This window comes from Electrophorus electricus, chromosome 10, assembly GCF_041902795.1.
Source record: "Electrophorus electricus isolate QZ-2024a chromosome 10, ASM4190279v1, whole genome shotgun sequence".
NCBI lineage: Eukaryota > Metazoa > Chordata > Actinopteri > Gymnotiformes > Gymnotidae > Electrophorus > Electrophorus electricus.
The window spans coordinates 31,508,277-31,533,763 of NC_137506.1; the positions used below are offsets into that span (position 1 = coordinate 31,508,277).

The 25,487-nt window shown below is 42.6% G+C and overlaps 1 protein-coding gene across 39 annotated transcripts in view; it reads left to right on the top strand.

Moving 5' to 3' along the window:
* ank3a (ankyrin 3a) overlaps positions 1–25,487 on the top strand; it is a 128,144-nt gene that overhangs the window by 9,573 nt on the left and 93,084 nt on the right. For 13 of the 39 annotated variants that reach the window (XM_081721198.1, XM_081721208.1, XM_081721199.1 and 10 more), the window contains exon 1: positions 9,350–9,506. The exons of 1 other annotated variant lie outside the window; for it this stretch is intronic. In XM_081721198.1, the coding sequence (XP_081577324.1) occupies positions 9,390–9,506 (117 nt within the window). In that variant the 5' untranslated portion in view covers positions 9,350–9,389. Of the gene's footprint in view, positions 1–8,919; positions 9,507–25,487 lie in introns of those variants that run through there. 25 more of the 39 variants (XM_081721229.1, XM_081721238.1, XM_081721230.1 and 22 more) reach the window with 7 other exon arrangements.

Below are 25,487 nucleotides of genomic sequence, written 5' to 3' on the forward strand. Positions count from 1 at the left end.
ATCAGTTGTTGAGTGATGTTAGAAAAAAGAAAAAAAGGAGTAAAGTTTAGGTTTTTGGTGCCACAAGTTAAAACAAATTGCACTGAGCAAGAATATCACTGAACACAAGATAGAAGACAAGACAAAGTCTTGGACATGCCTTGGGAGAGCACCACCGGGGAAGACATGCCCCTCAGCCTTGGGAGAGCACCACCGGGGAAGACATGCCCCTCAGCCTTGGGAGAGCATCACCGGGGAAGACATGCCCCTCAGCCTTGGGAGAGCACCACCGGGGAAGACATGCCCCTCAGCCTTGGGAGAGCATCACCGGGGAAGACATGCCCCTCAGCCTTGGGAGAGCACCACCGGGGAAGACATGCCCCTCAGCCTTGGGAGAGCACCACCGGGGAAGACATGCCCCTCAGCCTTGGGAGAGCATCACCGGGGAAGACATGCCCCTCAGCCTTGGGAGAGCACCACCGGGGAAGACATGCCCCTCAGCCTTGGGAGAGCACCACCGGGGAAGACATGCCCCTCAGCCTTGGGAGAGCACCACCGGGGAAGACATGCCCCTCAGCCTTGGGAGAACATCACCGGGGAAGACATGCCCCTCAGCCTTGGGAGAGCACCACCGGGGAAGACATGCCCCTCAGCCTTGGGAGAGCATCACCGGGGAAGACATGCCCCTCAGCCTTGGGAGAGCACCACCGGGGAAGACATGCCCCTCAGCCTTGGGAGAGCACCACCAAGGAAGACACATCCCTGACTGTTATGGGGTTCTTTAAATTTCTATCAATCTGTGCACTGACTGTTATGGGGTTATTTAACACTATATGAATATGTGACGTAAAAACCTTGGGATTAAGGTTTACATTCTGCACTTTAAACACATAGTGCTTATTTAATTTAATTTAAATTCACCTGCTGGATTTTTAGTGAAGCAATGTGTGTGTATATATGTGTGTGTCTGTATGTTTCTAGACAATACAAGTAGGGAAGTAAGAGACGCACTGAGGGATGGTACTTACGTGATGTCCATTTTAAATCTGCTAACAATATTGAGAAATCTCTAAGCGTCTTGCATGTGTGTGTGTGTGTGTGTGTGTGTGTGTGTGTGTGTGTGTGCAAGCATGTATGAGAGTTATTTTTTTATGCTGCTCTATTTGTGTCATCAGAGGTTACAATTCTATGTCCGTTGCCTTGACAACGTCAAGACTGGCTTCTAAATTGGTGATCAGCTCTGTTTTTCTCTCACACACACACTCACTTATGCACCCAGCCATTTGCAAATGCACATACAAACAGTATGTTGATTTTGCAATTTTCTGTAAATTGGATTAAACAGATTTAAAGAAAAATATATTAATAAAGCTATGGAAAGGTAAGTAAGTAAATAAATAAATAGAAAACATTTTTATTTGGCTGTTTCTGTGTTCATTTATTCCTGCAATTATTTATTTATGCCATTATTTATCTATGGATTTCTTCCTCGAGTATGCTAATGAGGTAAACTAGACATACAGACTATTGGTTAATTGTCAAAACATCTGTGATGGATTACTCTGGCCTTGGTTATAACTTGCACTGGATTGTGAACCTAGAAAGTATCAGATCAAACCACATCATATGATGTGCTGTATACTGCTGTGTGACGGTGTTGACTGTAATTTAACAAGATTGAACAAACCTTTATTCATCCTGACTGGTCTATATCAACTCATAAATCCTTTTGAAGTCTTTAAATACACAAGTTACATTTTTTTTTTTTACATTTTATTTTACACATTTTATTAATTAATCTTTCGTCTAATTCCTCCTACTGCAGTAGTGCCACTCCAGCTCGGCCACTGGCAAAAGTCATATGTATTCAGCATCTTTTTCTTTCCAAAGTTGAGAATCTAATCTTTAATTAATGAGAGTTTAATTAATTGAATTTAATCTTTAACTATCTTTCATTTAATTCACTGTGAGATTTATGCTGTATGGCTCTCATTGGTCCAGGCTAGACTGTGGTTTGGTCTACAGGAAGGTTAGTCTTTTCTTCTCTAAGCCTTAGTCTTATCTTAGTATTTTCTGAACTAAACTAATTACAGCCAGGTGCTGTGAAAAGTCCATAAAGATGTCATGCAGATGTGTTGAATTGCTCAGCAAGGCTATGTAAGGCTGGACACACACGCATGTGTGCATACACACATACACATGTGTGTACGCAAATGCACACACACATGTACACATGCACAGTAGACATCTCATATCTATTCTTCTTTGTAAGATGGTTCCATCAATATGTGTGTGTGTGTGTGTGTGTGTGTGTGTGTGTGTGTGTCTGTAAGGCCCTTGTATTTATAGCTACTGAAGTGCTGTTGGCACAAATTACCTGAAGGGTTTCTCATTTGATCCATTTAAATGGTGACTCAGTTAGAAATAAACATTACAGGAAGTGTGTGTTCTCTTAAGTGTGAAAACTCAAGCAGCAGGTATGAGGGTCATAACCTTGACTCAGTTAGAAATAAACATTACAGGAAGTGTGTGTTCTCTTAAGTGTGAAAACTCAAGCAGCAGGTATGAGGGTCATAACCTGCACACTCCCTCCCCTATACACATTGTTCTCAGTCGTCTTTAGTTCAACAATGCATCCGTAGAAAGGGTGACAGAGATGGACAGAGAGAAGGAAACATGTGGGTGGGTCAGACAGAAAGGGAGAGGAAGAGAGAGTGTAGCCTTTAGAGAGGAAGTATTTGGCACAGAGACAAAAACATCATTAGAAACCGTATACTACAGTTCTTTTATCTTCTCTCTCTCATACACACTTCGGTGAAGGTGTTATTTCAGCCTCTGCATGTTGCTGGCATTCCCGGAGAAAGTCTTGCCTTAGAATGGACAAGCAGATGGCTTGCAACCCTACTGCTGCGTGCTCACCCCCCCCCACACAGGCATACACAGAAATACACACAGAAGCCTCCCACACACATACTGTATGTGTTCACTCATAAATACACACACTTGCACAAATACATGCACTGTCTGCTCCAGTTGTACTAGCCGCCGTACGGGGGCGGACATGTTAAATATCAGCTGAATGGTCCGGCTAGTGCTGTGATATGGGAGAAGTCTTCTCTTTTACGTCACTCTGCCCCCATGTGGTAGAAGTACAAATGTGCAGCACTGTGTGTGTGTGTGTGAGAGAGAGAGAGAGAGAGAGAGACACTCTGTGGGGATCCCTCTGCTAAATCTGGGCTAAAGTTATGGACCAGTGAAAATGTCGCCCGTCTTCTATAACAAGACAGAAAGAGAAGGAAGAATGGGTATGTGCGACTGGTCGAGGTAAAGAACAGAACAGAAAAGATTTAGAAGGCGACCTTGATTTCTTTAAAAAGCAGAGGAGTGAGGAAGAGAAGCACACGCCGAACTTTTCACATTTAAATTCTAAAGAGGGATATTAATTTAAATGAGCTGAAAGGTGTGTAAAAGCCTAAAGCAAGGACCTGACCTGGATCACACACCTCATTACACACACACACACCCACCCCTACTCACCCGTCGTGGGTGTAATTTCTGGAGGTGGGCCATCAGGGCAGGTACTGATGTGAATGGTAATGCAGGTCAAATACACCAACATACTTGTGTACACATGTAAATTTTCCTCCTTATGGTTAATAAATATGGGCGGAGCACATTGGCAATGGAACCCCATCACCCTCGAGCAGGCCAGGAGCTTTGGGTGGTGCCTGGTGTGATGTTCACAAAGCAGAATTACTGCTGCTCCATACAAACAAAATACTTTTATTTTAAAATGAGACTTTGAGGCTTTGATGCATTATATGTATGCATAATGTATGATTCATGTTCATTCACTGGTCCTCTGCGTAAGAATATCCTATATCAATTTTACAATTTTATAATTTACTAAATGCTAACTGCTTCTTTCTGCTCACCAGTGCATCTGGCCATACTGTGAGCTAAAATTCAGCTCTCCACAGGCTGATGCTCAGAGCTGTAACCCTCCCACTGTACATTCTCTGGTTCTCTGGGTTATACAGGGCTAAGCCATAGTAGCGCTGTACATGAAACCTGGGAATATAGTGAAAGGATTTACTCCTGGTGTTTCCCTCCCTCTGCTTGGAACAGCGCTGTTATTCAAACCCCCCCCCACACACACACATTTGGTGTCGTGGGCTGAAGGTTTTGGCAAAAGCGGATGAAGAATGTCCAGTCACATGATGTGTTTGTGTTCAATTACGTGTGTGCATGACTGTATAATTGCTTGCTCAAGGTTATTGTAGAGCATAAATATGATCAGATGACGAGGTTGGGAGGGAGGACATATGGAACCAGTGAGGGGAGGAACCTATCAGACACACCCCTAGCCAATCAATCCTGACAGACCTGCCCCGAGCCAATCAATCCCGACAGACCCGCCCCCAGCCAATCCAGCATGACGTGAACCTGGGGCACATGGGGCTACTAACCAAGCCAGGACTTACAGGGGCTCCATTGGATTGGATCAGAGAGGAGAAGGGAGGGGAGGGGAGTCACTTTCACTGGCTAAAACAGGGTCAAGGGGGTCAAGCTTGATTGGACGGGCAATAACTTCTCACCCTTTGCACTTTTTAGATTTATGTTGGAGTTCAGCTACTGAGGTCATGACCTGTTTGAGTACGTGGACAGGGAAAGTCTCCACCAAGCTGAAAGAAATGTGTGTGCTCCAAGGTCCCACACCTTGCTGGCTATAAAGATGTGTGTGTGTATGAAAAAAAAAAAAAAAAAAAGAGAGAGAGAGAGAGAGAGCGAGAGAGAGGGAAAGAGAGAGAGAGAGAGGCAGAGAGAGAGAGAGAGAGAGAGAGTACTGGGAAATGTGTGCATGCATTGAATTGATATGTGGCGAGAGAGAGACACAAACACAAGCCAAATGACCTGATTCACTATCATAATCTTCAGCCTGATGCAGGTGAGAAACATCCTTGGGCTCCAGCACATTTAGAAATAAAAATCTCGGTTAGAAACGAAAATATATAATTATCACAAAAACATGATGTGGTTGTTAGGGCCGTCATTCGTGTGTAATATATCCTACTTGATATACTGTGTGGTCATGACGATTGTGTTAAGGTGTTCCCTTTAGGACCACCAGATGGCAGCAGAGGGCTAGTGGAAGCTTCTGAGACGGTGTTCAAGGAAGCAACATAACAGAAACGTGTGTGAATGTTTAAGAATTGCTTTATTCTTTATTGTGCGATGCTGTATGTAATAATTTTTAAAATAGCATTATAGTTATTTTCTTATAATGTTGGTGTTTCCCGAGAATTTGGGAAGCACAATATATAGAATTTTCTGACAAATCACAAATGATTAGAAATATTATTAATATCCCCCCACTAAACACGAAGGGTTTCCTCCGATAAGATAAAAGGGAGCATGCAGTGGAGATTTTATATATTTCATGTTACTGAAGGAAAAGCTAAGCGGTTAATTCCGAGGCGGACAGCTTAATGCTGTGTAAATGTGTAAACGTTGGGCCTCTTCCCTGTGACAAACCTAATAACTGTAACATTACTGAAAAACGTTTTGAAACAGAAATTTAAAGCCAGTGTTGCGCTTAATGGTGATAACGTTTGGCCTTGTCCGTAACATTACTCTTAACGCTACCAGAAAATCGTTTCGTGGTGGTGAGCAAACCATTTAGGTCGAGCCCCGAATGAAAAAAAAAAGCGTTTCAATAAACGTTCAACTTCTCTTCAATCATTCAGACAGACGAATAAAATTCAGTCAGGTTACAAGCACACCGCGTTTGTCAGGGGTGAACGTAAAGTTTCCCCAAACAGCTGAGCTCTTCGTGTAACGCGGAACAGGACGCACAAACTCCCTCAATTTAATCAGACAAAACATTGATGACACTTGCGGCACTCACAGATAACGACGGCATTTAACGATAACAATGACCAACGAAGAGGCTCACACCGGCGGGGGTTTAAGCAGACAGACCAGCGCCCAACATAAAGCCTGCACAGGTGTGCGCCACCACGGAAGGCGTGGCTACAAGCTATGGCGAGCCCCCTGCACCACGTGACTCGTGGGGGGCGAGTCCCGTGACACGTCGACGTTTCGCTTCTCTTTAACGTGGCCAACGTGAACCGACGCGTTGTGTTGCGAGTCAGACGTCAGGCGCCTGAGTTGATGTGGTATATATTTCTACATTTTAACCACGTAATTAAAAGTATAAATGTGGTCCAAGAATGTGCTGACAAAATGTATTTTGCAGTTCGCCTTTATTGAAAGTCTACATTAACCCACCCCCCACCGAATATCCAAATCTCAAAATTAAAAACCGAACACCTACCACCGAGTACTGAACGAATATCCAAAAAATATGATATTAGAGTCCAGCCCTAGGCCCAAAGACACTCTGCTGTCACACTGTTAACGATTCAGGACAGATGCAGCTTGGGTAATTCCCTGGGGTGTGATTGGGTAGGTGGAACTGTCTCCATGGTGATGGAGAGGTGATGGATGCACAGGGGTGTGTGTTGTGTGAGGCTCTGAAGTTCAGAAGGTCTGGAGTCCACACAGAGGTTTAGCACAGTGAACTCTACCCACCATTGCCTCAGACTTCACTATCATGTTTGGAAAGGCAGCTTACCAAACTACAATGCAGACATGTCTAATATAAACACACGATCAGTGCTCCTTGAGTGTTATTAATGTCCTCAGGATCACCATAAAACACAGAGAGGGTGCTGGAGTCGGGGTACCACACCAGCAGTGTGCCGACTCCAGAGGAGTCTCCAACATATTCATTGAAGATCAGACGCAAAGCCCCAGAATTCAACTGAGAATTCAAAAAGAAATCAGAATCTGACAATGCTACATGACTACACAGTTTAGACAGCGACCTGACAAACTCCCCTCTCCTTGAAAACCTCCCCTGCCTGGGTGTCTCCTCTGATCACTCTATTAGACTCCTGTTTGAGAAAGTCCAGTTGGAGTACAGACTGACCCGATTGCATTTTCCTCATGTTTCCTCTGCGTTTAGTGGTTGGTGGATGATTGGGCAGAAGTATCATGCTCTTTTAAACTCAGATTTCTGAATGAGAGTGTGTGCCGGTGTGTGCCGGTGTTAAGTGCAGTAGGTGTTTCTGTTTGTAAGGTGAGTGTTGCTGGGGCTTTGGTGTTCCACAAGTGAGAGAAATGTCTCTGAACTGAGAGGTTTGGTTTTTATTCAAACTGATAACACACCGTCCTTATACTTATGTTTCTCTCTGATACCTGGATCCATGCCATTGTCTCTGAATCAGCTGTTCAGGAATCGTTTAATAAGTCTAGACTTGGCAGTGCTGTGCTCAGCTCTTCTAACCTTGGCACTGTAAGCACAAATTCTGCCTCTGAGCTCCACATTTTGGATGGCTGAGTAGATACACGGATGATGGGTGTTTTCAGGTCACGCACGCACACACACACACACACACACACACACACACACACACACACACACACACACACACACACACACACACACACACACACACACACACAGGTTTAGGCTGATACTGAAGCAATAAAAGGCTGGCATGGCTTTAATCCATATGATGTATGCGGTACATGGATATTCACTTCATCTGGGGGTACCCTGCTTTGGCCACAGACTGTACTGATGCTGCTGATGTCTGATTCGTATGAGACTCTTCTTCACACAGTCTTTCTCTTTCTCTATCTGTGCCATGCCTACTCTACGATCTCTGAACATCAGCCCCTCCCCTAACTATATCATTGGCTGTTGCTTAGCAACACAATTCATATTGGCATAATTTGACACTCTTGGATGCACTGATGGGGTGTTGAAATCTATTTCCTTCGCACCTGCATGCGTGTGTCTCTGAGAGGGGCTCTATGATTAACCGACAGGAGGAAATTTGAACACTGCATGGCCTCATAAAAAACATAAAATGGATCATGTATTCTCCCTATCTCCTTCTGCACTTTCATTCAGGCATCAGCAGAGGCAGCTCTGGCTAGTGTCTAAGGACCCTGCACCATGTAGCCTCTTTTCAGGTGGCAGACACACTGAAGACACCAATATGGCTACCAATGTCCCTCCTGTTGACACCTTCAATGACAACTGGCAGTATGTGTATGTAAAAAGTCTCCTCTGAATGTTAATGGAGTCGTCTGCTCTGCAGAAGTGTGTCAGACCCACTAAGCGGGTACGGGGTTGCGATACAGACTGCCTCCCTCAGCTGCTGTCCTCTGTCAAACTCACTCTTTTTGTTTTTCTCCTTTCTTTGTGAACATAATGGCATTACAGTGTCACTCTGCGTGTGTGTGTGTGTGTGTGTGTGTGTGTGTGTGTGCATGCATGTGCATATGATATGTGTGTGTGTGTGTGTGTGTTTGTGTGTGTGTGTGCATATGATATGTGTGTGTGTGTGTGTGTGTGTGTGTGTGTGTGCATGTGCATATGATATGTGTGTGTGTGTACAATAATCTGTACAATATCAGGGTCTTTGTCTTACCCTCACCCTTAAACACACTCCCAGCTTGTGAGAGTCTCTCTCTCTCTCTCACACACACACACACACACACACACACACACACACGCACGCACGCACGCATGCACACACACGCACACACACACATGCAGGCACGCACACACACACACGCACGCACGCACGCACGCACGCACGCATGCACACACACACACGCAGGCACGCACACACACACACACGCACGCACGCACGCACAAACGCACGCACGCATGCACACACACACACGCAGGCACGCACACACACACACACGCACACACACACACACACACACGCAGGCATGCACACACACACACACACACACACACACACATACACACACACACACACACACACACTCACACGCACGCATGCACACACACACACACACACACACACACATACACACACACACACACACACACACACTCACACGCACGCATGCACGCGCACACACGCACACGCGCACACGCGCACACACAGCACTCAGGTAGGACTGTGAAGGGACGGCCGAGAAGAGAATGGTGGTTTCCGTAGTAACCACCCCAGCTCCCCTCCTCCAGCCTCTCTGTCTTTCTCTCGCTCCTTCACTTGTGCCTGGTGATGCTGGTGTCACCATCCCTCTCTCCTCCTCTCCTCTCATCCCTCGCTCCTCTCCTCTCTACTATCTGGATACACTCTCCTGATCATCACATGACAGAAAAAGAAGAAGTGAAGAAAGGATAGTCCATTTTTTCCTCTCTCTCCTCCTCTGTTTGGATCCTTACTGCCTTGTCTCTTTTTTTGGAATGATGCCTCTTCTTTGAAGAAGGATTTTTTTTTCTTGAAGTGGGGATTTTTGTGGCGGGGTGTGAGTGTGAGTGGTTGCTGTGGGGAACTGGCGGATACTAAATCATGGCTCATGCAGCTTCTCAGCTGAAGAAGAATAAAGACTTGGACATTAATGCAGCAGAGGACGAGAAAGATCAAAAAAGGAAGATTAGAAAACAGTCCCGTGACCAAAAGAAGAAGGTACACACACACACACGCTGAAAGAACTTACATACACAAGACAGAACACATGGGAGTGGGATAGCCTCATTTTGCCTCTTTAAGATGGCCATAATCTGTGTGACTGTGTGCATGATAGTACATGTGAGTTGGATCACCTGTTTAAGATGGTAGAAGTGTGTGTGTATGTATGTGTCTAAGATGGCAGAGGCGTGCGTTTGCGCGTGTGCATGCGTAGGAGTGTGTGTGTATGTGAGTGTCTAAGATGGCAGCATTCTGTGTTGAACCTCTGCTGCAGCAGCAAGGTTACACATTAAATTTCCACCCAGCACTGCACACACACACACACACACACACACACACACACACACACACACACACACACACACACACACACACGCACGCACGCACACACACGCTGCTATTCCATTAACTAGCTCTGGCTTGCTCGTCTGCATGCGTGTGAGACCGAGAGATCTAAAGGGTGATGGCTTCCTTGCTCTGATGAAAATCAAAGACTTTCACTGCAGACATTCACTTGCTGTGAGCCGTGTGTGCATGCGTGTGTCTGTGTGTGTGTGCATGTATGTGTGCGTGTGTGTGAGAGCACATGTGCAGAGACTCGTGCATAAAACATTCAAATGTGACTTATTAATGCTCCGTACAGGCTAAAGGAATAAAGTGAATGTGTATTGGTAGCTATGCAGTCTTCATGTCCACACAGGCACACACACACACGCACACACACAAACACACACACTCACTATAACGCCTGCAGGGACACAGAGGTGCAGAAGTGAACGAGGCAAATTAACCTGAAGATAAAAATTTTGGAATACACTCTCGGAAAAGGATGATATGTTTTGTAATGAGGAGCGGTTCTGTCTTCACAGCTGGAATCACTGGCAAACATGGCTGTCTTCATATTGAGCCCCCCCTTCAGAACCAGACTGTCATGCTCACTCTAGGATTTCATATACTGCATAGTGCCAGATTGTATGTGCACATGCGTGTGTCTGTGTCTGTGTGAGAGTGTGTGTGCGTGTTTTCAGCTGTTTTATATGCAATGATCGGAACGCTCTGATAGTGTGCTAGAGCTGAGAAGGATAAGGTGTGCAGTTTAGAGCAGTGAGAAGGAATGAGAAACGTGAAAACTAGGCAGCAGTGAGCAGGGAAGTATTGACATCCCATTCAGCTCTCCGAGAGAAAGCAGGGAAAGAGGGAGAGACACGGAGAGAAAGTAAGAGAAGGACAGATGTTAAGATGGAGGTTAATGTATTCTGCACTTGTGCATAGAGAAGGTATTAGCATTGGCAAAGTGGGACAGGGACACCCCTTACAACCACACACACACACACTCACACACACACACACACACACACACACACACACACACACACACACACACACACACACTCACACACACACACAATCACACACACACACACACACACACACACACACACACACACACACACACACACACACACTCACACACACACACACACTCACACACACACACACACTCACACACACACTCACACACACACTCACACACACACACAATCACACACACACACACACACACACACTCACACACACACACACACACTCACACTCACACACACACTCACACACACACACACACACACACACACAATCACACACACATACACACACACTCACACACACTCACACACACACACACACACACACACACACACACACACACACACACACACACACACACACACACACACACTCACACTCACACACACACTCACACACACATACACACACTCACACACCATCACATATATCAGTGTTGACATTAAGGGATGCAGGCTGTGTTCACACTGTCACATCCATCCAGCAACTCACACTGCAAGAATCCCAGCACATCTACACCTTTTTTCCTGCAGATTAAAAAGTGTTGCCCTGCAGTTTACATTAGCACTGAAGTTAGCCCAGCATCAGACCAAGCTGGAATCAATCAGGAGTTAATATTGCACTAAACTACTGAGCTGGTATTACTCTAGCATTGAGGACGGTTGGGAGGGTTACTTTCAAAATGTATTCCATTAAAGATTACTGATTTGAAAATGTATCCATAACGTAATCCCAACAACGGCTGCAGAAGGTGGCATATCTTAACGGGGGGGGTGTAAGCCAGTGATGTAGGACACGTTTCCCAAAGTTAGTGACCAAATTTAGACATCTAATCTTGCAGAATTCTATAAATTTCTGTTCAATCAGTTGTCTAACAAGATCTTTAAACGATTCAGATGAAATTTGGGAACTTTAAGTTTATAATGACAGATACTATCCCAGACATGAAGGAGTTGTAGGAGTTGTAGCGCAGCGCTGCGTGTTCTACACATTCAGACATTTTATTGCTGCACACTGGAAGACGAAGTTAAGGGTGTAACAGTTCTGTTATACATGAACTAGCTAAACAACATGAGAGTTTCACCAGAAAACCTTCGACATTGTACAGATTCATCAAATTCTCTCAACTGATGAAGGTTTTTCGACTACAGATGCTCTCATTTGTCTATATGATAAGTGGCTCTGTTTGTGTCTTTCTCTGGCAATATCCAGGTTATATTACATACGGACTCCCACTACCTGGATAACAGGTGTGAAATGTGGAAAGCAGGAAGCGGAAGAACATCATGAATCTTGCGGGAGTAGCTTCATAAGCTCTTCCATTCACTATACCGCCATGCTGAGGTTTGGGAGAGTCATCTTCTCTCCTCTACAGGGCAGAGGAGGCAGCTACGTGCACCACACACTCCTTCTGTTTGAGGCTCACTCTACCAAGTGGTTCACGCACGGCTCCTGCTGTTGTGTCGTGTTGCGTGGGAAGCACGGTGGATTAGCTAGTAAAGGTGACGTTGCTGGGTTCTCTAATACCTGAGTGGTTTATATGTCCTTTTTTCCACTTCCAGTCCATCTTTTTGAGTTGATTCCCCACTATAATGCATGCGCACTTGTATGTGCACATTTGCCTTATTTCGTTCACATTGTTCCTTGTGATCTGTATCGCCGTTATTGTCTGTTTTGATCCAAGCTGCATTTGAATGTTAATATTTGGCTATTTGCACAGTTCGGTTGTAGCTTTACAACTAAAGTAATTTTACCTGATGCTGGCTTTCCACAGACTCTACTGGGGGTCCAATTATTTGTGACATTTTCATGTTATTCTGACCGAATCTACCTTTGGCACCATCACGTAGCTGTTTGCACAGTTCGGTCAGAGTTTTACCACGTCAATCATTTTATTTACCTGAAATCTCATGATTGATTTTAGCTTCCTTCTGGCTCTGCTTAGGCCCAAGGTACTTGTTTACTCTGACTGGTTTCCTCTGACTGGTTTCCTCTGACTGGTTTACTCTGACTTACAAATCTCATGTAGCAAAAAGAAAGAGGCATCATGCTTTGTGTGAAACATTTTTTGTATTTCCAGTTTTGCTGGCATCTCAGTTGGGAGATGCCTTGGCAGGGGAGGTTTTGCGAGAAGCGGTTTCTCTCCCATTATTTTTACATTGTTTTTTATATGTTTTGTGTTCTTTGTCTCCTGTCATTTATTTTCAAACTATTATTTATCAGTTAATTGAAAGATTAGGGTTAGCTTAGCATGTGGGGTGTCTTAAATGTGTGCTCCCTCCCTGCAGACATGCCTTATCTAGGAGAGGGGATCTCTCTTAAAGAGCCCAGTTAAAACAGTAAGGAGCTCCACCACCTGTATCAGTGGAAAGCTCAGATTGTTACCAATAAAACCATCACAAGGTATCACAGCTCTCAAGTCTTTGATGCCTATTTTAGTCCATACATCCGTATGCTTTACATGTGCTAACTTGCCGTTCCCAGTGGTACATATGCAATTGTTAGTTCTTAGACTGTCCAATACAAATGTATTTGTTAAGAGTCATACTCCTATCTGGGACAGCGGTGGTTTTTTTTTTTCAGATCGGTTTCCTCCACACCTCTAATATGTCCTCCCATATGAGGATCGTAGGCAGGAACGTTAACTGTTGATTAGACCCACAATCAGACCCACAATCAGACCCACAATAAACCTGCTAGCTCATCTACTTTGGTCAGGCTTGTCCAGACCTTTATGTCGGAATTTGCAGTCTCAGACCCTAGGAGAACTTTTTAATCCATCTGGAAAAGTATGTTGTTCTCCCCAGTTTCTCACACTTTTACACACATACAGTACTTCCTTGTAGGTGACAGGTTTCTTCATACCATGTTTTCATGTTCCTGCATCAATAGTTTTTCAGACTGATAACGTACGACAGCCAAATGTCCCATTGCTAAGTATTTTTTTTAATCAAATTGACAAATTGATTTCTATAAGCAAAAACAGAACCCCAAACATCTGTGTCTACTCTCTGAGAAAACCTGAAAGCATACATCAGAGGTGAAATGTTCTTTTACACCACAGATGAGAACAAATTTTTAAAAAGTAGGTTGATATATACTGTTACAGTCCATATATAATGTTAATAATTTGATATATATATATAATGTTAAATTTGATATATGATGTTCCAGATACACAATGGCTTTTTAAATGAATTATTAAATGAGGTACAGTAACTTCCACTTGCAGTCTGATTAGCTATCATAACGTCATTTATCAAATGACTTTGGTTTCTCCATATGAAATTAACTAGTGATATGTCTTGTTTTTTACATCTAAAGCATGCGATTCTGCTTCTGAAATTAAAATCCTACCAGATGCTGGATTCTCATGTGGTAGTCATTAATTAAATGTTTTTTAGTTGTTTGTTGTGAAAAAGGAATTCAAAACCAATGTTTCGGGTCTTTACATATTGTGATACCAAAGTATTTAACTTCAGCTTTGACTGGAATAGTGCAAATGTCTAAATAGGTGACAGATCTAACAGGTAATAATTCACATTTTTGAATATTAAAGTATAAACCAGACGTGTCAGGAAAATAAATCCTCATGGGATTTACAGCATATGAAGTTTGTTGCTTATTTTAACTTGCTTATCAAAACAATATGTTCACCAACAGATATACCTTCTATAGAACTACTTCTAAGATGTGAGGCTAGAATCTGTATCAACAAAAGAAAGACAACTGGTAAAATTGGGCAACATTGTTGAATACCTCTGTCTATATAAAATCTCTGTGATGAACCATGTTGTAGTTGGATCGATACAAAGTCTGGATGGCATTAACAAATTTTGGACCAAAGCCAAATATATTCAATGATTCAAAAATGGATGGAAGATCTATACTATCAAGAACTTTATAAAAATCATGTCCACAAAGCTATTAGCACTCAAACTGCATTAATGAAAGCAAAGAAATGCACGAATCCCCTCAGCAAGACTTACAGATGCATGTCTGTTTCCAGTTACATGTCACACGAAAAAGAAACACACCTAAGAGCTCAACACACAGTGAGCACATATTAAACCTGAAAATAAACAGTTATAACCATTAAAAGGGACAAAAATAAAGAAAAAAGAAAAAGTGATCCTTGTTAAGAATTCCGTTACCTTTATGTAATTCCGTTACCTTTATGTAACGCTGTTACAGTGTATTCTATTACTGTTTAACTCTGGAGGTGAATTCTACTATTGTGCCAGTATTGTGTGGCAAATCTGAGCTGTTGAAATCGAGTTTGTTGGGGTATAAATTACTCTGTAATCTTAGCGTGTAATTTGTTCTTAATTAAACTACAATATCAAGTGTTCTACATCTGTCATTACAATACTTTGTTCCAGTGTTGGCTGCAGATCTGAGCTCCGAGGAAAAGAGATTTCATCCCTGAACTCAGACAGTGCTGCTGTAGACTGAATAGTGCTGCTGTAGACTGGACAGTGCTGCTGTAGACTGGACTAGTCTATAGACTGAATAGTGCTGCTGTAGACTGGACTAGTCTGTAGACTGAATAGTGCTGCTGTAGACTGGACTAGTCTGTAGACTGAATAGTGCTGCTGTAGACTGGACTAGTCTGTAGACTGAATAGTGCTGCTGTAGACTGGACTAGTCTGTAGACTATATTGTGATGTGGATTACATGATACTGAGCTGGTGACTTTTACACTACAGACAGTATTTTGCCATTTTGTTTGATTGAGATATTATTTGTTGTTTGGTTTTTTGGCATGAACTCACTGTTTTGATTCATTTTAAATACAAAAGTGGTGCCAGAGCTTATGCGTGAATGATTGTAACACGTGGCTGATTGACTGGACCAAGGTCACTTGGAGGTTAGCTAGGTGTGTGTGTGTGTGTGTGTGTTTCTGCCAGGGTGCCAACCCTGTCCACAGGACAACGGCACCAGCTGAACTGATATTGACCTTAGATCTACTACTTTTTTGTGTTCATCCGGTGTTGCACTACTGAGCACGCACATGCAGGAGCCGTGGTCTGGCTGTCAAAGGTTTGGGTCAACTCTGGATCCTGGTTCTGTGGGCCCAGTCCTAGTCTTCTAAGACAGCTCCATCACAGTACTGGGAAGCCCTTTATCCATAAGATGAGCTTCCTGTCAATCATGTCATTTCCTACATGTCATGGTCCACACCATCTCTCATAGGCATAACCGATGTCTTTCTTATGGTAAGTGAACATGCCACTGCACAACACTGACAGTTTATGGCACTGTGTAGTGGTGGTAGCTCAGTGGTCAAAGGTACTGTTGGAGCCCCTTAGCAAGACCCTTAACCCTCAGTTGCTCAGGTTGTGTTCAGTCATAAATGTGAGTCGCTTTGGATAATGTGTCAGCCAAATGCTGTTAATGTAGTGTAAATGTATAGTATGTGAATGTAAGCTGTTAGTGGGTGTGGCATCGGAAATGCTGAAGTCCGAGTAACACCGCATTATAACATCAGTACCACAGTGGCGTCAGCTCATACTACCATGATGCAGGATTGGACTGATGTGTGCCAGTAAGAGGAAACTTTGTTCCTGAGGCTCCGTTGGAGAACTGCAGGGAGGATGGAGCATTCTTCATATCCATGCTACTAAATCTCCTGGACCTAATACTACTGTTCATGGCTAAGCACATGGATCTGGTCTTGACGAACAGAGACATGAGGAAATATCTGTTTAGGGTAGTGGTCCAGAATTTCACTAATGTTACATCCCAAATGTATTTGAATGAAACCTGTAACCTCGAGCTGCGGTGTGTTTACATGAAGATTTATCTTACGATCGATGAAGGTGGTGTTTTTGTTTAAACGTGCTGTAACTGACATTACAGTCCTTGCAGACGTATGACAGACTTTGGTATCCAAGGAGACCCTGAACTTCCTTCGGTCCCACACCGTTCAACCACACCATCCTCTAACGCCCTTCCCTGCTAAGACATACACACTGAGCGTTTGGCCAGGCCACTTGGCTTGTTGCATGTGTGTACCAAATTAAGTGACAGGCAGGTAGGACCGCCCCCTTGTATAGAGGCATCCTGATTGGCTAGTTTAGCCTTAGACCTTTATTCTCAGCCCAACAATTTGTGTTGGCTGTAAAGATGCAAAAACAATTTAGCAATTGTCCCAAAAAACAATGCCTTACAGCAACTTTAGGCACTTTAATCTAGCACAAGAAAGACATTAAATAAATTGCTTTAATTGTTTCCATTTCAATTTCATTTAAATATTTCTGAATCTAAAATATTAGAATACAAGGTGGAATGAGTACATTAAGCTATTTTTGATGCTAATTGTACAGTGCTAACCAGCAACACTAGCTGTACCACCGAGATGAATTTGATGTGGGCTGTCATATCTTGAGCACCATCCATGTCCTACTTTCAGGTTCAGGCTTGTCTTGTGATTGACCTTTTGACCTGGAAGTGTTCTCAGTGTTTCACATCCTCATTAACAGTACTCTGTGCCAATCTTTTCCCTTTTCAGTCATGGAATGACGTCTCAGAAGATTTTCTGGAATTGTTTAGGTGTACACCAGCAGTAAGAAATCTGGCATTGTACGACATTCTGGCATTGTATGCCGTTGTATGGTCTCACACTTTTATAATGTTGTAAAGCTGGTCACCAGCTAGAATGTCGGCGCCCAGCAGTAAACAGCATTTAAAGACCTTGCATTGTTGGTCTGCTCAGACAAACCTTACTCAACTCGTCAGTTACTCTCCAGACTCGGATCAAAACTGTGCTGCACTCTGACTCCCAACAGCTAGACTGTAAGTTAACCAGCGCATCTACTACAGACAGTTAGGTCTAATTTATTCACCACAGCCTTGCAGACACACAGTGTGGATTAAATTATTATACTATGAGACATTTCATCTGACATGTATGGCAGTGTATTTAAGCACACTGGTGATCCCTTTATTATGGATAAAGGTTGGTTTGCACTATTTTGACCAAAACAATTGAATTGTTTTTGGGATAATGTGACAAATAACTTGAATAATAAAAACTGCCATGTAATGCGTATGTGTTTGATATTGTTTAGAATGTTTACAGCATAAAAAAAGATTTTTTAAAGTGCTGCTATATTATTACAAAGGCCACTAATGAAGTAGATATTTAGTCTTTGTCATCCGTATTTAATTTAATTTATTTGATAAGGCAGCCTTTCAGTTTTTTAGTGAATTTTTACACATAATTTTGAGAATAGCTAGAGAGTCTAACACTGACTCGGCGCCACATAAATAGGTCAGTCATTCAGTCTTGTTTTCATAACAAACAAACAAAATGAAACATACAAACACGTAAATGAAACAAACAAACAAAAATGAAACATACCACATCACAAACATACATTGTTACATGGGTTCCTCAAAATATGGGATTCTGTCCTTAATGTGATTTAATGAGTGACGAGTTATGTTGATCTCTTAACACAGCAGTTTGGCTGAAAAGGCAAAAATGTGAATTATGAAATTTCTCATTTCTAATCAGTAGATTTCTCCTGTTGATAAAATTCACTCCCAGTTAGAATTTATCATTATATTATACTTTTATCATTATACTGAAATATTTTAGTGTAATGACTCACTGATGCAGCATGGGCAATAAGAGGCCAAATAACATCAGTTAAAGTGATATTGCGTGTCTGTCTGTGTGTGTGTTATGGCGGGTGTAGGTTGTAGGGGCTGAGTGCTTTGTGAGGTTTGTGCCTGGTGGGTACCCATGGGTTGTACACAAAGGCAGAGTTTCCATGAAGAAAGTGAAAACACACACACAGAGGGGGTTGTGATGAATGAGGTTTAATACAATGAAGGGATTAATGGGAGGAGTGAATTTTATGGTGACAGCCGCTTGTGGGCTCACAGAGACAAAACATACACACTTTCACAGTCTTTCTTTTTGCCTCTGACACACACACACACACACACACACACACACACACACACACACACACACATAATAATTCTAAACCACAAAAGACAGGCTGGAGGGGGGAGGGGCCGTAACGTTAGAACGTCTTGGGGGAGGGGTCTAACAAGAGGATCAGTGGCCTTTCTGTGTGTGTGTTTGTGTGTGTGGGTCATGTTTTACTTAGCCCTTCTCCTTTGTTCTAGTTGATCAGTAATTATTCTGAGGTCTCCTGATGCATTTCCCTAATGGTACATTTACGTCGGTGTGAAGCCAAACTCACGTTTTGCCTCCTGCTGTGTGATCTGCACGTTTGTCTCAAAAAACTAAAATTTCAGTCCAGGACCACAAACTTTTTCAGACACCTTCTTCAGTGCTTCATTTATTTTTATGCGTCTCTGTTTTCCTACAGAGTCGTATCGAAAACTACAGGAAAACCTGACACAGCGCTATTAATCTGGCATCGTGTCACAACACCCAGTTCGGTCTGTGGCTTGATGCGGTGAAATATACCACGCAGTACTGACTGAATGTTGTCCAGCGAAACTTGCTTCTTATTTACATAAAATTGAGAAAAAGCTCAACTTTTCAACCCTCTCTTTGCTTGGGTCGCAACACACTCACTCCCACAATACTCCATGCACAACCGCCCCTTGTCTTCACAGAATGGGTGAGAGGTGGTGCAAATACGGCTTGTTTTGCTGCAATGCAAATGTACCATAAGAACAGAAGTATCGTCTCTGATCCACGGCTGGGAATCGGATCAGCTCGTGGGGAGTTTGAGGAGAGCATTTCCTTTTTAATAGTATGGGAATGCTGGCACAGATGGAATTTCACCCCAGACTGTAACCCAGTCAGCCTCGAGACCGGGAACTGCGTCCTGTACACTTCTACAGGTTTTTGCTTTAACACATCGGAGTTTATTCATCGAGTAATTAGCAAAGCCCCTTCGTGAGCTGACTCACGAGTGTTAAAGTAGGAAGAAGTCCGAACCATGAGCTAGGATCCTGGGCAGATGCCAGGGGCGTAACTCACTAACGTGCACATTTATGGCCTGTAGGTTCACTAAACTTGAGGAAAAGGTATCGCCGTGGTCGTTTAAGTTACAGTTATCTGCTGTAAGTTATGTGTAAGTTTGATCTAAGCAAATAAACAGCTAATCTTGTTTTTACATGAAAAAGAATCAGATGAAATTATTAATTTGCTAATGTTCTTCATTTAATCAGGTCTTTTATATATATCTAGTCATTATAGAACATTAAAAATGTCTTGTGAATATTGAGAACATTGCTGAAAGTGTTTAATCTGTAATAAAATCATAGCTGTTGCAATGTCATGTTTTCCAAATTGCGAGATAATGGCCATTTCAGAAATTCCTAAAATTTTCCCAAGGTGTGAATAGCATGAACGGGTCTGCATGCGATAGCGGCTGTTTGTATAATGAATAACCGCTGTTAGGCTGTGTAGAGTTTGACCTAGACGGCTGTGTTGTTGAAGGGTGGGCGCGACTCGCCTGCTCTGTTGTGTGAACCTCGTAAGGGTGACTAAGTCTGCTCTGTGATTGTTCCTTAGGAGGAATCAAGAGTAACTGAAGGAATTCAAGTGGTCCTTCTATATATCATAAATGCTCATTTCTGATTGTTTTATATTACGTTTGACAGATTTACACTTAAGGTTTATATTAAGTGCTTCTATAATTTTGCCGAATGTCCCTGTAGCTGTTTTCTGTGTTACTTCAGATCGCAGGGTTTAGGAGGTTAATCGCGTGCTGGTGTGAATGACAGCTGGTATGCTTTCTCTGTAGGCTAGCCGGTGGCGGGTCTGACTTTACAGGCAAAACACACATGCACATGCATGCAAACACGCACACACAGTTCTGAGAACTGCTACGATAGATGCTTGAACAGACATTGCCGCAGCGAGCACCAAGCATCTGTACGCCTTTTAGGGACAGTTAGTAAAAGACTCAAAAATACAGCTAAACTGCATCACAGATGACACATACAGAATCAGACATTCTCAGTAAATGCCCTAATCTGTGTATGACTGTCAAAATCAATAATTCTGTAGAAAATGAAATTGATGCATTCGATGCCTGTCGTGTCGCATAGCACAGCTCTCTGCAGCTCCTCAGTGGAGGCTATGCCAGCTAAGGATGCTAATCTCTGCTCCTGCTACGGCCTGTAACAGCAATGTTCGTTAAGGTGGCTAGTGCCTCACACGCCCCCTCCGCCCCCCACGTATTTACCTTGGGTATCCTATGGTTTCCGTGCCCACTTCCTTGCTCCGTCCTGCTCCACAGCAGGACTGTCGGCGCTCTCCGTACTAGTGATGTGTCGTTCTTTGGGGAAGCTGTTTTAAGTGAATAGGTAGAGCCCTGGAAAGCAATGGTGGTGTTTTTTGTGTTTTGTTAAGTGAAATAGTTAGATCTCATAAGGTAGCTCACCTGGAGTTGCCAGAGCCTCAAATGAAACTTCATGTCCACACCTGCTGACTTCAGATTTAGATTGAAATTTGGAAATAATGCTGAAATGTTTGATTAACTGTCATATTTGAATTAGTTGTGCTGTAAATTAATATTGGCAAGTTTGAAAAAGGAAAACAAAACCTCACTGCAAGTGAATGAAAAGCCATGTGGGAGCTGCAAGAACCAGCTGGTATTGGGCCGCTATAGTGTACAGTCTGCAGGACTTGTGTGGCACGCCTTCAGACTGAATTAATAATGCCAGCTACTTTCGAGTGCACTAACACACTTTCTTTTTGTGTTTCTCTGCTTTCCTCGAATAATGTTTTGTTTTTTTTTCTCCTTCAGCACTCATAAAATCAAACATTATATTGAACAACGTTATTTTACCATCAACACGCAAGTCTCATTTGTATATGTCCCTTTGCTTGAGGGGCCCTGGACATCTGCCTCTCTATGCCTGGTGTGGACCCCCTGCCCTGCTGAGCAGTGACTTCTTAACGTGGAAGAGATGATTCTCAGCTTTGCTTCATAAATGGGTTGCGTGGGTGGTTGTGTTTGATATGTTTGTCCTTTCCAGGCATAGCTGACTGTAAATTTATGAGCATCATCATAAAAGCGAACACACAGAGAAAGAGAGAGTGTGTGAAAAACAAAGAACTTACAGAGCTGTTTCCATACTGGCTGCATCATGGCAATAGCCCAGAACATCTGGGATCTGCTTTAGCCCCTTAGATAAATTGCCGTTTTTTTGTTCTGGCTTTGTTGCGTTTACATGCCATACTTTTCAGGGCCACAGCTGAGCACGTACTTTGGGGTATTTTCTCAGTAGTGGCACTGACCTGGTAGGGTTGTAGATGTTGTGGCGGTACAAGCTGCCATGGAGGCTTCGTTTCCTTCTCTCACGTAGTCATGAAGATAAGCAAAATGCCAAATATCTAAAATCAAAATGAGCGTAATTACAAAGAATAAATCTAAGCAATAAAGGATGTCTGTCTCAAAATCGAAAACAGACTTGATGACAGTGGTGCATAATTTTAAATGGGGCATCCTGGTGTTCTTTGATTGGTTTGCTCTAATTTTCTTAACTAAGTATATTTTCTGATGTTCCTGTCTCACATAAATTCTCTTTATTTGCCACTAGGTATCCCTCTATCCCTTCAGATAACTAATTTGACTGCTGATAAGCTCTCTAATATGAAAAGAATGCAGCTACAGCTGACTAACCTTGAAGGTGTCTCTTAGTTCTATGAGTTTGGTACAGCCTGGTGTGAGCTAAATCTATTAGACAGTTTTACTAGCCTCTTCTTGCATCTTGGAATGTGTTTACCTCATCTCTTCCTGATGCTAATGGGATGAGCTTGGCACACTCTTGGTGCCCGTTCCCACTTGTACTCACACACGCATTGCTCAATTCTCAAATCATATTTCTGATTATTATTCCACATTTCATTTGATCAGAATAATTTCCAATAATTGACAATAACCAGTATGCTCAATAACTAGGATAGCACCATGATTCTTATTCACAGGTTTGGTACAATTGGTTAAGGCTTCATGTGCAGTCATTCCCAAGATATGGGTGAAAATTACCTGATTACCTGCCTCTTCATTTTCCCAATTGAAGTGGGAAAAAGTCATCTTTTTCTCACACTTGAAAAAAAAGAAGATTTTCTCAGTTGAATACCATAGACCTTACTTGAATAAGAATCATAACCCTTTTGTTAATGTACCAATTTTGTAATTTACATGCTTCCTAAACCCATGATTTCTTTAGCTCAGTAAGTAGACAGATACTGTCCCCTTTGCACTGAATCAAATGTCCTTTAAGCTTTTCTTCATCTAGGAGTTGATTTGTTTCAGTTTATTGCAACACATGTACTTAGACTGCTGCTCCTGAAATGGTTCTTGTTCCATGCCATTGACCTAATGTCCTCACAGTCTACGACCCCAATTGTTTGGTGCGAAACTTGTTTCTTGTTATGTTTCCTGTGTGTGTTGTTAGCATTTTCATCCATGTAGAGTGGTTCGTTGGTGAGAGGAGAGGTTACTAGCACTTAACTCCTAAAGGCACAAAAGAATCAAGGACAGAGTGAAGTTACCTTATTCACAGTCCTGCCAGGATCTTGGGCTGAACCACAAAGGCAGATGTGGCTCCACGGGTTCAGTCCAGCAACGGTAACCACTGTAGCTGTTGCTAGGGTTACCTTGTGTAGTCCATGGACCCTAGGTTCTGTCTAATTTCTTTTATGTACCTTCACATAGAGCCAGCTGGCCAGGTTTTACTGTTTTTTTTATTTTTTTTCAGCTAAGTTGGTTTTCATCACCTGGTGATATGAGGCCTGATGTATAGAAGTTAGTCCTTTCAAGTATTTTCACAACTCAGTCTATAGTTGTTTTAACCATGGGCCTAGATTCTCTGAAGATGCTCAGGGAATTGGCATTGGTCTTCCAGTGAGCAATTTCATGTGGCATCAAATGTGCTACGATTTCTTGAGCATCTTACACACATTGGGTTAAGGAGTAATACAGCTATCCAATTCAGTCCAGTATCCAGGTAATCATCTTGGGTATGCCACATCTTGGGGTTACTTTCCTTGCTAAACAACTGTGTGTAATTGTGGTTGGATGGAAGGACCTCCACCAACCTAAAGAATTTGTCTGTTACTACTAGGCAGCATCTATTTCCTTTCTTCCCATCTGGCATGTCCATAAAGCCCATATAAATGTGCTCAAATGGGCCTAAGGAACTTGGGATGTGTCCAATTAGGGGCTGAAATGTCTTATGTACAATGTTTCCTGCAGTGTCAGTTATTAATGAAATTGTCAATTGTGAGTTGCAAATAAGGTGAAAACTGACATTGTATCAATACATCTTCTCCACCTTACGAAGGGAGTCACTCTGTGTGCTCTGCACAACCATTTCACTGGTGCTAGTTTCCATGCCATTACCCTTTGAAACAGGCTTATTTGTTTGTCATATGCCACTCTCCTTGGTAACCTTATTCTTCTGGGTTGTCTGACTATTGTAGGTCAATTAACCCTTGAATTGACAGGTCAGGTTAGCAGGATGAGGTTGTGATTTTAAGATCTTGAACCCATTTCTCATCACCTACCACAGGCAAACCTCTTGAAGTCTCTGCAGCAGCACACATTGTAGCCATAATTTGAGTTAGTGTATATAGTGCAAGAATGTCATCTTTTGCCAATTTGCAGGCAGCAGTAACTGCAACAGCTTGTATGGTTTGTGCTGTAGATGGTTGAGATAGTTGTACAGACACTACTTCAAAGCCATTAGTGTGTCAATCTGGAGCAACTACTATACACCCTACTGTGTATCTCTGGTTGCCTTCCATAAGGTAATGAGGAGCTGTCCACAAAGTAAACTTTATTGCATTATGGAATGGGATTGCAGGATAAGTTGGGTCACAAATTCAGAATTTAAATCTAAATTAATCTAAATTAAGTCTAAATGGAGGGGATGTCATGTGGGGAATCTTTGCAGGATATTTTTATATGTTCATCAGGGTTAAAAATGTTGCATCTCTCTGTTCTTGACTTGGGGCATTAGACTTGGTTGCTCGGGCAGTCCTGTTGGGCATTTGGCACATTGAAGTGTCTCTGGAGTTGGCATCTATGGTATTATGACTACTTGCATGTTGGTTGATTTCTTATTTTCCTTCTTGTTTATTTACTTCAGCCAATTGTGTTTAACAACGTGGTTGACATTGAAAAATCTTTATCTTTTTCTTCTTGTTTCTTCTGTCTGTACCTGTTGACATGATGGACAAGTTATTCTTTTATTGCAGGTCAGGGATCTTTGTTCAGGTCCACAAGATGGATCAGTTTCTCTTGAATGGTTTTCGGTAGAGTCTTTATTACAGACATTAGGAACAATGCTTTCACTGTGTTTCTGTGGTACCATGGCTCAACCATTTCTTGTCTCCATTTACTCTCAAAATCTATGATAGAGTCCAGGATTTCTTGAAGATCAGTGAGCTGGTGGTGCTCCAATCTTGAGGAAAACTTGTTAGAGGGGTAATGTTCCCTTATTGTATTCCACATTTTTGTACATATTAAAAGGTTTCTCATTATCAAGGTTTGTATTAAGAACTACTGTCAGCCTCATGCTTGAGAAAATCATCTTCATCAAGTCTTTTTCCTGCCACGTGTCTCAAACTTGGTTAGCCAGCCTTGTTCACCTGCTTCC